At 50.0% G+C, this 16173-nt stretch overlaps 1 protein-coding gene across 1 annotated transcript in view; it reads right to left on the reverse strand.

The window, feature by feature from the left end:
• Nucleotides 1-774: 774 nt before the first annotated feature.
• LOC144688336 (protein O-GlcNAcase-like) overlaps nucleotides 775-16173 on the reverse strand; it is a 56264-nt gene continuing 40865 nt past the window's right edge. The window contains exons 11-16 of the mRNA XM_078554771.1: nucleotides 15751-15836; nucleotides 12507-12611; nucleotides 11596-11687; nucleotides 9831-10023; nucleotides 8563-8722; nucleotides 775-2812 (exon numbers count right to left, since the gene is read on the reverse strand). Coding sequence (XP_078410897.1) covers nucleotides 2676-2812; nucleotides 8563-8722; nucleotides 9831-10023; nucleotides 11596-11687; nucleotides 12507-12611; nucleotides 15751-15836 — 773 coding nt within the window. The 3' untranslated portion in view covers nucleotides 775-2675. The remainder of the gene's footprint in view (nucleotides 2813-8562; nucleotides 8723-9830; nucleotides 10024-11595; nucleotides 11688-12506; nucleotides 12612-15750; nucleotides 15837-16173) is intronic.

Consider the following 16173-nt stretch of genomic DNA (forward strand, 5'->3'; position numbering starts at 1 on the left):
ACCTGACTCCGGGCCTGATCTCCAACGTGACTTTTCTTCGGAACCGGAGTGAGGTTGAAATGTGGTCGATGTTAAGATGTTGAGAAAGGGAGGGGCAGGTAGAGAAAAGAGATCAGGGCCTAGGTTAGAGCACTTCCTGTTTTTATTTCACGTCTCCAGCATCCGCAGCAGGTCGCTTTTATTTTAGTGTGTAATTCACTGCCGCCTCTCTCCCGGGAACGCCCACCGTGAAGGATTACTGCTCCACTCTCCGACAAGATCTCCAGTTGTCTCTTTCTGCTCGTCTTTGTCATTTAATCCCCTTCCCCTCCCCCACTAACCTCTCCCTGACCTTCTCTCCTGTTCTACCTGACCATCCACCCCTCCACAACCTTTTTCAACACCATCCCATTTCTACCTCCCTTCGGCTCTGAGGAAGTGTCACATTCGGAGCTGAAACGTTAATTCTGTTTTTCTCTCTCTCTCTCTCTCTCTCCAGAGACACTGTCAGACCTGCTGAGTTTTCCCGGCATTTTGTGCCAATATTTTCTTCCAAATCCACGATCGGCTTTGGGTCTCTGATAATAGCTTCTTTGCTCCAGGTTATTCTGGCTCAGCTATTTCAGTTTACTCTTGTGGTCAGTCACAACCCATTCCACACCTTTCACAAGGAAGTCTGACCCGACAGCTGGACACCCAGCCACACAAACAGTGCACCTTGTCCGGAGGTTGCTACACAGTGACTGAGCTCTTACACCCCACAATAAGGCCCCACTTCAGTCTTCAACACCAATAGGACTTCACATAGGCTGCTTCAGGTTTTAAAAAAAGCAGCAAGTTTATTAAATAAGCAATTAACAAGTGAACAGTTTTGTAATCGTTTTATATTTACAGTAGCAGAGACGTTCTCTCTTTGTGTAGATACAATATGAAGGATTGCAACTCTAAGGTCTATTCAAATCTTTATTAACTTGTCCTGTAAATACACACAGTGTTTCTCTAACTATTGGGAATACTCGTGTTCTTTCCACCTTGTCTCCTGGCTGCTCTTATCTCAATGGGCTTTACACATCAGAAACTCCAACCGTTTGACAGAATCCCCGGCCTCCCCACAGGGTCCCCGGACTCCCCACAGGGTCCCCGGACTCCCCACAGGGTCCCCAACCACCCAGAATCCCCGACCTCCCAACCTCGTCCCGTTCTAGGGTACGCCAACTCAGGAGAAACCTCATTACCCAGAGAGTGGTGAGAATGTGAAACTTGCTACCACAAACAGCGGTTGAGACAAACAGTATAGATTCGTTTCAGACGACAGCTAAGTATGTGAGGGAGAAAGGAATACGAGCTTATGCTGATAGAGTGAGATGAAGAGGGGGGGGAGGAGGCTTTTGTGAAGCATTAACACCAGGATTTACTATCTGGGCCGAGTGGCCTGTGTCTATAGTGTAAATACTTTGTCAATCTATGTAACGGCAAACCCATCAACACTGTCATCTTCCATATCTTTGAGTTAGGTTACCCGGGTATCCCGGTTGTTGAATATTTAGTCAGCGAAATTGTAAAAGGAACTGTCAGTTAAATGAACCCAGGACTGATATGCAATCTGAAAATATATTTCATATTGGACTCTTATCAGGGAAACTTGCAACGACTAATAGAGGTTAGATTGGTAGTTTCAGTGCCAGGTTCCTGGTTTTAGATAGCTGTTATATTCTGCCCACTGGTAGTTGGAACGCAGGGATACAAGTTAGAAATGCATGGGGTTAAATCTTCATTTCCACTGCATAGCTAAAAGGGGGTGAATTCAGGAAGCACTTCTTCACACATAGGGCAGTGGGAATCTGGAACTCTCCGTCCCACCCACCACCTCCAAAAAGCTGCTGAGTCTGAGAGTCAGCTGAACACTTCAAAACCCAGATAAACAGAATCAAGTAAGGATATTGTGGGATACGGGAGCCAGGCAGTTAAAGAGTTAAGATGCAGATCAGCCAGGATCCATTAGAAACAGGCTTGAGGGGCTGAATGGCCTCTTCCTGCTCCTATATTCCATGGATGGTAATCTGGAGATGCAAATGATCCATCCTTGGAGAACCCATTCCACTGAAACCCAGTGTCAACGTCTGACCCTCTGACTGACTCAAAGGCAAAATTGGACAAGGGACATGAAGAGAGTCACGTTGCTGGAGACAGTAGCTAGGGTAGCGGTGGGGAGAAAACAAGGACTCAAGAATTAGGAGCAGGAATAGGCCACCTCAAGCCTGCTCTGCCATTCGATAAGATGGTGGCTGAAGTGACTGTGGCCCCAACTCCACTCTCCTGTCTGCCGCTCCAATAAGCCTCGACTCCCTTACCACTGAGAAACCCAACTCAGCCTTGGTCATGCCAGATCCACCTCCAATAGGTAAGTATAGCGGCCTCTCATTGGCTCTGGGGTTCATTGAATAGACCTTCTAAATCAATGAAGGTCTTTAATTCAGACCATCTATGGATCACAGGGCTAATGTCTCGAACACAACGGAGGAAAGCAATGTCAGTAAACGTTACAGTAGAACCAAACGCGGCCCATCATAATCAGTCACCACCTCCTCAGTGAGACCAGTAAATGTGCAAAGGAAACAGGGGACTGCATTCTTGCAACCGCCTCTGGCCAAGCCCAGGAGGGTGAGACGCCAAACGCAGCTGTAAACAAGTGAGGCCTACAGGAGCCTTCCGAAGATAACTCCCTCCGGGGTGGAAACCTCGGCTCCAGGCAGCTCCAGGAAACCCAGGCTGACATAAAGTTCCAACTCCTGCTTGTGACTGGCCTTCAGTTCACAGAATACACCCTGGGAACCTGAGAGAGAGGGGACAGAGAGCGAGACAGTGTGAGAGAATAAGGAAGAGACAAGAGAGAGAGAGAATGAGAAAGAGAGAGAGAATAAGGAAGAGACAAGAGAGAGAGAGAGAGAGAGAGAATGAGGAAGAGATGAGAGAGAAAAAGAAGGGAGCGGGGGAGAGAAATAGAGAGAGAAACAAAGAGTGAGCCAGAACGAGAGATTGAGAAAGAGACCAGAGGATGAGGGAGGGGAAGAGGGCGGTGGGGTTGTGGGCGGAAAGAAAAAGAGAGAGAGAGAGAGATGAGGAGAATGAGAAAGATAAGTCACATACCATTCTGACTTGGACAGACATCATCACACTATCATCACTGTTGGTTCAAAATCCTGGAACTCCCTCCCTAACAGCACTGTGGGTGTACCTACACCACATGGACTGCAGCGGTTGAAGAAGGCAGCTCACCACCACCTTCTCAAGGGCAACTAGGGATGGGCAATAAATGCTGGTCCAGCCAGCGAAACCCACATCCCACAAGTGAAATTTTTAAAAATGCATTTACAATGTTCCTGAGAGAATGGTGTTGGTGTTGTATAAAATCTTTGCCTCTGTGCATTATAATCTAGGATCCTGCAGCACAGAAGGAGGCTATTCGGACCGTCACATCTGTGTCGGTTCTTCGAAGCCCCAATGCACCCCCGCTCTTTTCCTGTGGCCCTGCAAGTGTTTTCCCTTTGAGTATTTATTACTGGATGAAAATCAATCTGTGATTGTGAATATTGTGTTGATATTTTTCCTTATCTAATAGTGATTTTGTAATGAGTTGCTTCATTTATAGTGTGTAGTCAGAGATTGAAGAGTTTAATTGCACTGCCCACAAATAATTACTTTTTGGAATATGGTGGTTTGTCAAGGGACAAATCCTTGTTTTTATTTATTCTTAGGATTTGGCCATTTAATTCCACATTGCGCTGCACTATCCGAGGTGCTATCTTTTGATGAGACCACATTCTCAGGGCAATGGGGGTGAGCAAGGTGGGCCTTATTAGTGGTGCCCAAAAACAAGAATTTTTTTTTAAAGATTGGTCTTTAGTTGGGAGATTAAACAAAGCAGCAGCAGTTAGCTGCAAACAGGGAAGCTAATAGCGCGCTGTCACCCAGAGAGTGAGAGCTTGGTGGAATTAGAGCCCAGGGAAAGACACTGAAGAGATAATCAGAAGTGTGGCTGGAGAAAGAGGCATTACAGCAATTCAGGGAGCAGGATGGAACGATACAGAGAGGGGAGAGGAATGATGCAGGGAGTGGGGGAGAGGAATGATACAGGGAGGGGAGAGGAATGATACAGGGAATGGGGGAGAGGAATGATACAGGGAGTGGAGAGGAATGATACAGGGAATGGGGGAGAGGAATGATACAGGGAGTGGGGGAGAGGAATGATACAGGGAATGGGGGAGAGGAATGATACAGGGAATGGGGGAGAGGAATGATACAGGGAGTGGAGAGGAATGATACAGGGAATGGGGGAGAGGAATGATACAGGGAGTGGGGGAGAGGAATGATACAGGGAATGGGGGAGAGGAATGATACAGGGAATGGGGGAGAGGAATGATACAGGGAGTGGGGGAGAGGAATGATACAGGAAATGGGGGAGAGGAATGATACAGGGAATGGGGGAGAGGAATGATACAGGGAGGGGAGAGGAATGATACAGGGAATGGGGGAGAGGAATGATACAGGGAGTGGAGAGGAATGATACAGGGAATGGGGGAGAGGAATGATACAGGGAGTGGGGGAGAGGAATGAGACAGGGAGTGGGGGAGAGGAATGATACGGGGAATGGGGGAGAGGAATGATACAGGGAATGGGGGAGAGGAATGATACAGGGAGTGGGGGAGAGGAATGATACGGGGAATGGGGGAGAGGAATGATACAGGGAGTGGAGAGGAATGATACAGGGAATGGGGGAGAGGAATGATACAGGGAGTGGGGGAGAGGAATGATACAGGGAGTGGGGGAGAGGAATGATACAGGGAGTGGAGAGGAATGATACAGGGAGTGGGGGAGAGGAATGATACAGGGAGTGGAGAGGAATGATACAGGGAATGGGGGAGAGGAATGATACAGGGAATGGGGGAGAGGAATGATACAGGGAATGGGGGAGAGGAATGATACAGGGAGTGGGGGAGAGGAATGATACAGGGAGTGGGGGAGAGGAATGATACAGGGAGTGGAGAGGAATGATACAGGGAATGGGGGAGAGGAATGATACAGGGAATGGGGGAGAAGAATGATACGGGGAGTGGGGGAGAGGAATGATACAGGGAATGGGGGAGAGGAATGATACAGGGAATGGGGGAGAGGAATGATACAGGGAGTGGAGGAGAGGAATGATACGGGGAATGGGGGAGAGGAATGATACAGGGAGTGGAGGAGAGGAATGATACAGGGAATGGGGGAGAGGAATGATACAGGGAGTGGGGGAGAGGAATGATACAGGGAATGGGGGAGAGGAATGATACAGGGAGGGGAGAGGAATGATACAGGGAGTGGGGGAGAGGAATGATACAGGGAATGGGGGAGAGGAATGATACAGGGAATGGGGGAGAGGAATGATACAGGGAGTGGGGGAGAGGAATGATACAGGGAATGGGGGAGAGGAATGATACAGGGAATGAGGGAGAGGAATGATACAGGGAATGGGGGAGAGGAATGATACAGGGAGTGGAGAGGAATGATACAGGGAGTGGGGGAGAGGAATGATACAGGGAGTGGGGGAGAGGAATGATACAGGGAATGGGGGAGAGGAATGATACAGGGAATGGGGGAGAGGAATGATACAGGGAGTGGAGAGGAATGATACAGGGAGTGGGGGAGAGGAATGATACAGGGAGTGGGGGAGAGGAATGATACAGGGAGTGGGGGAGAGGAATGATACGGGGAATGGGGGAGAGGAATGATACAGGGAATGGGGGAGAGGAATGATAGAGGGAATGGGGGAGAGGAATGATACAGGGAATGGGGGAGAGGAATGATACAGGGAATGGGGGAGAGGAATGATACAGGGAGTGGAGAGGAATGATACGGGGAATGGGGGAGAGGAATGATACAGGGAATGGGGGAGAGGAATGATACAGGGAATGGAGAGGAATGATACAGGGAGTGGAGAGGAATGATACGGGGAATGGGGGAGAGGAATGATAGAGGGAATGGGGGAGAGGAATGATACAGGGAATGGGGGAGAGGAATGAGACAGGGAGGGGAGAGGAATGATACAGGGAATGGGGGAGAGGAATGAGACAGGGAATGGGGGAGAGGAATGATACAGGGAATGGGGGAGAGGAATGATACAGGGAGTGGGGGAGAGGAATGATACAGGGAGTGGGGGAGAGGAATGATACAGGGAATGGGGGAGAGGAATGATACAGGGAATGGGGGAGAGGAATGATACAGGGAATGGGGGAGAGGAATGATACAGGGAATGGGGGAGAGGAATGATACAGGGAGGGGAGAGGAATGATACAGGGAATGGGGGAGAGGAATGATACAGGGAATGGGGGAGAGGAATGATACAGGGAATGGGGGAGAGGAATGATACAGGGAATGGGGGAGAGGAATGATACAGGGAGTGGGGGAGAGGAATGATACAGGGAATGGGGGAGAGGAATGATACAGGGAATGGGGGAGAGGAATGATACAGGGAATGGGGGAGAGGAATGATACAGGGAATGGGGGCGAGGAATGATACAGGGAATGGGGGCGAGGAATGATACAGGGAGTGGGGGAGAGGAATGATACAGGGAGTGGAGAGGAATGATACAGGGAGGGGAGAGGAATGATACAGGGAGGGGAGAGGAATGATACAGGGAGGGGAGAGGAATTATACAGGGAGGGGAGAGGAATGATACAGGGAGGGGAGAGGAATGATACAGGGAGGGGAGAGGAATGATACAGGGAGGGGAGAGGAATGATACAGGGAGGGGAGAGGAATGATACAGGGAGGGGAGAGGAATGATACAGGGAGGGGAGAGGAATGATACAGGGAGGGGAGAGGAATGATACAGGGAATGGAGAGGAATGATACAGGGAATGGGGGAGAGGAATGATACAGGGAGCTGGGAGAGGAATGATACAGGGAGTGGAGAGGAATGATACAGGGAGTGGAGAGGAATGATACAGGGAGGGGAGAGGAATGATACAGGGAGGGGAGAGGAATGATACAGGGAGTGGAGAGGAATGATACAGGGAGGGGAGAGGAATGATACAGGGAGGGGAGAGGAATGATACAGGGAGGGGAGAGGAATGATACAGGGAGTGGGGGAGAGGAATGATACAGGGAGTGGGGGAGAGGAATGATACAGGGAGTGGAGAGGAATGATACAGGGAGTGGGGGAGAGGAATGATACAGGGAGGGGAGAGGAATGATACAGGGAATGGGGGAGAGGAATGATACAGGGAGTGGAAGGAATGATACAGGGAATGGGGGAGAGGAATGATACAGGGAGTGGGGGAGAGGAATGATACAGGGAATGGAAGGAATGATACATAGGGCAGGGGGAATGATACAGGGAGCGGGGAAGGGATGATACAAGGAGCGAGGGGGGGAATGATACAGGGGGTGGGGGAATGATAGAGGGAACAAGGGGGTAATGATACTGAGGGGTAATCAAACGGTGAGCGGGGGAAAGATACAGGGAGCGAGGGGGGTAACGGTACAGGGAGCGAGGGGGGTAACGGTACAGGGAGCGAGGGGGGTAACGGTACAGGGAGCGAGGGGGGTAACGGTACAGGGAGCGAGGGGGGTAACGGTACAGGGAGCGAGGGGGGTAACGGTACAGGGAGCGAGGGGGGTAACGGTACAGGGAGCGAGGGGGGTAACGGTACAGGGAGCGAGGGGGGTAATGGTACAGGGAGCAGGGTGGGAGGGTTTGAGAAGAAGGGTCGGGGGGACACGGGGCGAAGGGTCGGGGGGACACGGGGCGAAGGGTCGGGGGGACACGGGGCGAAGGGTCGGGGGGACACGGGGCGAAGGGTCGGGGGGACACGGGGCGAAGGGTCGGGGGGACACGGGGCGAAGGGTCGGGGGGACACGGGGCGAAGGGTCGGGGGGACACGGGGCGAAGGGTCGGGGGGACACGGGGCGAAGGGTCGGGGGGACACGGGGCGAAGGGTCGGGGGGACACGGGGCGAAGGGTCGGGGGGACACGGGGCGAAGGGTCGGGGGGACACGGGGCGAAGGGTCGGGGGGACACGGGGCGAAGGGTCGGGGGGACACGGGGCGAAGGGTCGGGGGGACACGGGGCGAAGGGTCGGGGGGACACGGGGCGAAGGGTCGGGGGGACACGGGGCGAAGGGTCGGGGGGACACGGGGCGAAGGGTCGGGGGGACACGGGGCGAAGGGTCGGGGGGACACGGGGCGAAGGGTCGGAGGGACACGGGGCGAAGGGTCGGGGGGACACGGGGCGAAGGGTCGGGGGGACACGGGGCGAAGGGTCGGGGGGACACGGGGCGAAGGGTCGGGGGGACACGGGGCGAAGGGTCGGAGGGACACGGGGCGAAGGGTCGGAGGGACACGGGGCGAAGGGTCGGAGGGACACGGGGCGAAGGGTCGGAGGGACACGGGGCGAAGGGTGGGATTTGGAATTAAGAATTACATGGATACAAGGAAACCAAGGGACAGGTTGGTTTGATCAATCAGGTGGAACAGACTGGTTAACCCTAATGGGCTTTTCCTAAATGTTCTTGTATTAGTTGAAGAACCTATAGATCACCCACCATTAGCTTTTAGTGCAGACATGAGGCAGATAACCAAATTCCTGGCTTCACTGGAATCCAGCATCTGTGATTGAACATTCAATTGGATAAGCGAGGGAAAGTGGTAGAGTAAGGAATCTGGAAAACTGGGAATCTTGTTGTGGAAAAACATCTTCAGCTCCTGAAAGTAAAATAAATAATGTGTGACAATTGGAAGCAGTTGTTCTTCCTGTATAACCCGTAAACATCAGAGATATTTTTATGAATGATGCACATTGCCCAGTAATTTCCACATTCAGCAGAAAAAAGACATTTTGTCAAAGCATTTCATCCTGCACTCATCAGGACTGATCCTCATGGTGTCCCACTAGTTAGCGCCTGCCAACTCAAAAATATCCCGTTTATGGTGTGTTGTCCTTCATAGCGAGAGGACTTGAGTACAGGAGCAAGGATGTCTAACTGCAGCTAACAGGGCCTTGGTGAGACCACACCTGCAGTATTGTGTGCAGTTTTGGTCTCCTTACCTAAGAAAGGATATACTTGCCATAGAGGGAGTGCAGCGAAGTTCTCACCAGACTGATTCCTGGGATGGCAGGATTGTCGTATGAGGAAAGGTTGGGTCAACTCGACCTGTATTCAGTGGAGTTTAGAAGAATGTGAGGAGGTCTCATGGAAACATTTAAAGTTCTGACAGGGATGGACAGACTGGATGCAGGGATGATATTTCCTCTGGCTGGGGGTCTAGAACATGGGGTCATAGTCTAAGGATATGAGGTAGGCCATTTAGGACTGAGATGAGGAGAAACTTCTTCACTCAGAGGGTGGTGAACCTGTGGAATTCTCTAGCACAGAGGGCTGTGGAGGCCAAGTCACTGAATACATTTAAGAAAGAAATAGATAGATTTCTAGACTCTAAAGGCGTCAAGGGGTAAGGGGAGAGAGCAGGAGTATGACATTGAGATAGATGATTTGCCATGATCATATTGAATGGTGGAACAGGCTCAAAGGGTCGAATGAGCTACTTCTGCCCCTATTGTCTATGTTTCTCTGTTTTCTGTCTATTAACCAATCTTCAATCCATGCTCATTTATTACCCCCAATCCAATGAGCTCGAATTTTGTGTCGTAACAAACATAGTTTGTGAAAGAAGCGATATAAACGCAAGCCTTTCTATCTTTCAATCAGACACGGACCCCAAGCGTCCACTGGTCGGCTCCCGATGACACCCGATGATTTTTCTGTTTTGCTCCCTCTCTGACCTGTTCCCTCAGGAATTCTCAAGCCCTCACCTGTGTCAGAGTAAGGTTATTGAGGGCTGTCGGTTTGGAGTACTTCTCCTGCATGGCAGGAAGCCAAGCCGCCTCACACCCCTTCAGGAACGACCGGACCTCCAGGGCTCCGCAGGCACAGCTGCACGCCCCCTCCTCATCCTCCAGTACGAAGCAGTAGTCGGGGCACAGAGTCAGGAAACGGCCCAGGAACCTAGAGGCGAGCGACAAGACCTCATGAGGAAACTCGCCGGCCGTCGGAACCAAACAAATTAAATCAGCAAAATACCGCGGGTGCTGGAAATCTGAAGTCAAAAAAAAACAAAGAAAATGCTGGAAATGCTCAACAGGCCGGGCAACATCTGTGGAGAGAAACAGGGTTAACGTTCCAGGTTGGGATGATCTTCCGTCAGAAGTGAAGAAAGCTAGAAACTTCCGAGTGGGAAGATGAGGTGCTGCACCCTCCGTCTTGCGTTGGGCTTCACTGGGAACGCTGCAGCAGGTAAATTCATCCCTTCAGGATTCTCAACACGGCCTCCCCCACCCTGGATCCTAGAATACTTCGGGAGCTCAGAGTTGAGGGACTGTCACTTACGCGGAGATACAGAAAAACGGAGGAGTTCCCCTCGATACCTTCCATGACGTTGTACGAACGTACGAATTAGGGGCAGGAGGTGGCCCCTCGAACCTGCTCCGCCATTCAATAAGGGCTGACCTGATTTTAACCTCCACTCCACATGCCGCCTACCCCGATAACCTTTCACCCCCTTGCTTACCAAGAGTCTACCTGCCTCCGCCTCAAAAATATTCAAAGGCTCAGCTTCCGCTGCCTTTTTGAGGAAGAGAGTTCCAAATGATCACGACCCTCAAAGGAGAAAAAAATTCTCCTCATCCACTTCCGATACGGAGCGGAATCTGCCCAGTCCCGAGGAGACAGGTTTGGGGGGCGCGGGGTGAGGGGGCAGAATGAGAGGATCTAGTCTGATCTTGCTCCAGGCAGGGAGGGTCTGACTGGCACCGGCTACCCACCCCGCTGTGGTGAGCAGCTAATTCTCAATTGGGGCAGATTGGCCACACCGCCTGGGTTTTGCCGATGGTCTCTCCCCCACCCCACTGAAGCTGAAGGTGGGCCAATGCCTGGGGGATGCCTCCCAGCAGCCAACCAGGGGGCCAGCGAGGCCTCCTTTAAATATCACCACCCTCCTCCCTCCCACCCCCCCTCCCCCACCCACCCCCCCATCCCTCCACAGAGTCGGGTCTGTCAAAGGGCCACAGCTGCGTAAACACCCCATCTTGTGGTAGGGATTCCCTCTCCACACTGAGGGCCTGGCACGGCAGCCCCACTTACTTTAAACATTATAAGAAATCTTCAGAGGGAACCTCCACCTGGAGGAGCACCCGTGGTCGCCCACCTACATCGGCGGCGCCCACCTCTCCTGGCAGAGTTGTCGGCCATCCACAGCCTCGCGCGCACCGATTGGTCGATTCGCCATCCCACCTGCAGAGCCTGCCCGCCATCCCTAATTGGACGGGGTTCCCGGGGACCGGGGGGTGGGGGTGGGGTGGGGGTGGGGGTGCTGGAAATTCATTTACTGGAAAATCACTCAGGTGGATGGGACTCAGATGCCATCGGAGTTGGGACCTGGAAATGACCCCAATGCCCGAGAATCTTCGAAGAGGAGATTATTCCCCGCACTTTCTCCAAATTCCACAGTATTTTTTTTTGTTTTTTTTACACACTTCTTTTTCTATAAGCTGCACAATTCCAGTCTCCATCCATAGTTACCTGTCTCCAATCAGATCAGGGTAAACATCTGCTTGATCTTTCTCCTGTGACTTGGCGTTGTGCATCTCCCTGCACACGGAGTACAGAGCGTTCTGTAACAAGAGAGCGGACATGAACAGAGCTATTACAACTCAGCATCCTCAGTGACAATGTACCTGTATCACTGTAAAACAGCACACGTACTCTTCACACGAACATTATAAGACAATGTTTCACACTGCGCCACGTCATTACAGATGACCAAAACCTTCACCCGAGGGAGGTTTGAAGGATGATCTTGACGGAGGAGAGTTAGCAAGGCAGAGAGATTGAGGGAGCAAATTCCAGAGCTTCAGGCCTTAGGCAGTTGAAGGCACAGCCACCAATGAGACACTAGGAAAATCCAGAATATGTAAAAGACCAGATTGGAGGAAATGTCCCATCAAACACTCCCAGGGCAGGTACAGCACGGGGTTAGATACAGAGTGAAGCTCCCTCTACACTGTCCCCTTCAAACATTCCCAGGACAGGTACAGCACGGGGTTAGATACAGAGTAAAGCTCCCTCTACACTGACCCATCAAACACTCCCAGAGCAGATACAGCGTGGGGTTAGATACAGAGTAAAGCTCCCTCTACACTGTCCCCATCAAACACTCCCAGGGCAGGTACAGCACGGGGTTAGATACAGAGTAAAGCTCCCTCTACATTGTCCCCATCAAACACTCCCAGGACAGGTACAGGACGGGGTTATATACAGAGTAAAGCTCCCTCTACACTGTCCCCATCAAACACATTCAGCAGAGTGGGGTAAAGCTTTCATCTCATCATCAGCTGGGATGTCATTCAAAGTTATCTTGATGAGAGGGCAACCTCCCCACCCACTGCCTCACTCAGTCTCCCAAGACCCCCATTATGAGCTGATGCTCCTACCTTGTCCTCCTGAAAGAACGGTCGAATGGTGTAAGACTTCAGAGTGGGGAAGAGCGGAGGAGGCTGGTTAAAGAGATCACTGCTACTGGTGACTGGCAGCATCATCTGTAAACAAGGGGACAGCAGTCATTGTCTCTGCGTCCATTCCTTTATAATGCACAGTAGACACTGGGTTAAACTTGGCCCACCACATCATCCCGGAGCTCCACCCAACTGGAGGGTCGAGAGCCAGAGGATACTGGCGGAAGTAAAAAGAACCAGAGGTAACACGAAGGAGAACATTTTTATGCAGTGATTGGTGAAGATGCACTGCCTGAGAGTGTGGTGGAGGCAGATTCATTCATGGCTTTCAAAAGCGAATTGGATAATTATCCACAGAGAAAAAAGGGCTGCGGGGAGATGGACGGGGATTTGGACCAATAAGAGAAAGGAGGTGTAGGCCATTGAGCCCCTCGAGCCTGCTCCATCATTCAATAAGGTCATGGCTGATCTGATGTGGCGTTAACTCCACTTTCCTGCCTGTCCCTTCATAAAGCTCGACTCCCTCCCTGGCCAATCAGAAACCTGTCTACGTTCAATGACCCAGCCTCCGCTGCTCGCTGGGGGAAAGAAGCCCAAACACGAACAACCCTCAGAGAAGAAATTCCTCCTCAACTCCATCTTTAAGTGGAAGACCCCTTAATTTGAAACATATTTTGATATCAGCTGTGAGGCTCTTACAGAGAGACGGCACAGAAATGCAGGAATGGCCTGCTCCTGTGTGGTAACCATTCTATGGACTGATGCACCAGGTTGTTTACTTTTGGGATGGAGGAGATGTCATAGAACCTCTTATGTGGAACTTTATCAAAAGTTTTCTGAAAATCCAAATACACCACACCCACTGGTTCTCCCTTATCTATTCTGCTAGTTATGTCCTCAAAAAACTCCAGTGGGATTGTCAAACATGATTTCCCTTTCATAAATCCATGTTGACTTTGTTTAATCCCGTTGATATTTTCTCAGTGTCCTGTTATCACATCCTTTATAATAGACCTATTTTCCCTACCACTGAGGTTAAGTTAACTTGTCTGTAATTCCCTGTTTTTTCCCTCCCTCCTTTTTTAAATATTGGGGTTACATTTGTCACCCTCCAATTTGCCGGGACTGTTCCAGAATCTACAGAATTTAAGATGACAACCAATGCATCCACTATCTCCATGGCCACCTCCTTCAGTACCCGGGGATGTAGATTATCGGACCCTGGGGATTTATCGGCTTTCAGTCCCATTAATTTCGTCAGCACTTTTTTTAGTAATACAAATTTCCTTCAATTCCTCCTTCTCACTAGACCTTTGGTTCCTGAGTATTTCTGGGAAGTTATTTGTGTCTTCCTCTGTGAAGACAGAACTAAAGTAGTTGTTTAATTGCTCTGTCATATCCTTCTTCTCTATTATAAATTCTCCTGTTTCCAACTGTAAGGGACCTACATTTGTCTTCACTAATCTTTTTCTCCTTACATATTTATAGAAGCTTTTACAGTCCTCATTTATGTCCCTTGCAAGTTTTCTCACATACTCTATTTTTTCCTCTCTTAATCAATCTCTTGGTCCTCCTTTGCTGAATTCTAAACTGCTCCCAATCCTCAGGCTTGCTACTTTTTCTAGCAACTTTATAAGACTCCTCTTTGGATCTAATACTATCTTTAATTTCTTTGTTAGCCATGGTTGGGCCACTTTTCCTGTTGTGTTTTTGCACTAGAAAGGAATGTATAACTGTTGCAATGCAAACATTTGTTCCTTAAATATTAACTATTGCCTATCCACCTTCATGCCTTTTAATGAAGTTCCCCAATCTATCTAAGCCAACTTACGTCTCATACCTTCGTAGTTTCCTTTGTTTAGGTTTAAGACCCTAGTTTTGGATTGAACTACTTCACTTTCCAACCTAAGGAATAATTCTATCATGTTATGGTCACTGTTCCCTAAAGGACCCCGCACAACAAGATGATTAATTAACCCCTTCTCATTGCACAAAACCAAATCTGTTCCCTAGTTGGTTCTTCAATGAACTGGTCTAAAAAAACCATCTTGTACACACCGTGTCAAACTCTGAGCAGCACTCTTGACTCTGAACCAAAGGATTGTGGGCTTAAGTCCCATTCCAGAGACTTGAGTACATAATCCAGACTGAAACTCCTAGTGTCAGTGCTGAGGGAGTGCTGCACTGTCTGACATGAATGACGCTAAAATGAGGTCCACATCTAACCTCTCGGTTGAATATGAAAGATCCAACGGCCACTAATTCAAAGATAAGCAGAGTTCTCTCCTGGACAATATTTTATTCCTCAATCAACTTCATTAACAGCAGCCAAGAGTGTGCCAGAGGGAGAACACACCCTCTTCCCCAAAGCAAAGGGAATCCAACACCATGAAAGTAGCCCTCCTGCTACCCGCCCCGTCAATTCCATCCAGTCATGAACTCTAGCCAATCAGCTCAATCAACGACCACAACTTGGATTTACATATCACCGTTAACTTCGTAAAGCACCCAAACCGCTTCACAGGGAAGCTAAAGGTAAGCAAAAGCTTGGTCAAAGAGATTTTAAGGAGTGGAGAGAAGGAGAGAGGCAGAGAGGTTTAGGGAGGGCAGCTGAAGGCACAGCCACCAATGGTGTAAAGATGAACAAGAGACCAGAATTGGTGGAGCACAGAGATCATCTGTTTTATTGTTCGTTTCATGGGATGTGGGCATCACTGGCAAGGTCAGCATTTGTTGTACACCCTTAATTGCCCTTGAACTGAATGGCTGGCTAGGCCATTTCAGAGGGCAGTTAAGAGTCAACCACATTGCTGTGGGTTTGGAGTCACATGTAGGCCAGACCAGGTAAGGACAGCAGATTTCCTTCCCTAAAGGGCAGTAATGAGCCAGATGGGTTTTCACAACAACCATGGTCACCATGACCGAGACTAGCTTTCAAATCCAGGTTTATTAATTGAATTTAAATTCCACCAGCTGGTGTGATGGGATTTGAGCCCATGTTCCCACAGACATTAGCCTGGGCCTCTGGATTACCAGTCCAGTGATATGACCACTACGCCACCATCTCCCTCTCGGAGTCTTGTAGAGCTGATGGAATTACAGAGATAGGAAGGGGGTGAGACCACAAGGAGATTTGAACGCAAGAGTAGGAATATTAAAACTAAATTTCCAGAGCAGGAAAAAGGGAGAAACAGGAGAAAGGGACGAACGGTGATCAAATTACCTGGAATTCCCCCGCAAGGCCTCCTCTGTAGATCCAGGTCTCACCTTCCATTCCCAGGACAACAGGAGCACTGCCAGTACGGCACCCTGCAAGGACCACAATTTGTGAGTTTGATTAATCATTGCTGCACCACTCTCTCTCTCTCTTAACAGAAAATCTTACAACTACTGGGAAGGCACAACAACTGCAGGTGCTGAAACAAAGACAGAATATTCCGGAAGTGCTCAGCAGGTCTGGCAGCATCTGCGGAGAGAGAAGTCGCGTTCATGTTTCAGGCCGAGGGAGAGAAAGGTGGGGGGAAGGGGCGGAAAAGAACAAAAGGGGAGATCTGTAATCGGGCGGGAGACAGGAGAAATTAATGAGGAAAAAGGGGGAGGGTGAAAGGCCAAAGGGCCTGGTAATGGAACAAGAAAAGAAATAGAA

Source organism: Cetorhinus maximus, chromosome 1 (genome assembly GCF_964194155.1).
Source record: "Cetorhinus maximus chromosome 1, sCetMax3.hap1.1, whole genome shotgun sequence".
Taxonomy (NCBI): Eukaryota; Metazoa; Chordata; class Chondrichthyes; order Lamniformes; family Cetorhinidae; genus Cetorhinus; species Cetorhinus maximus.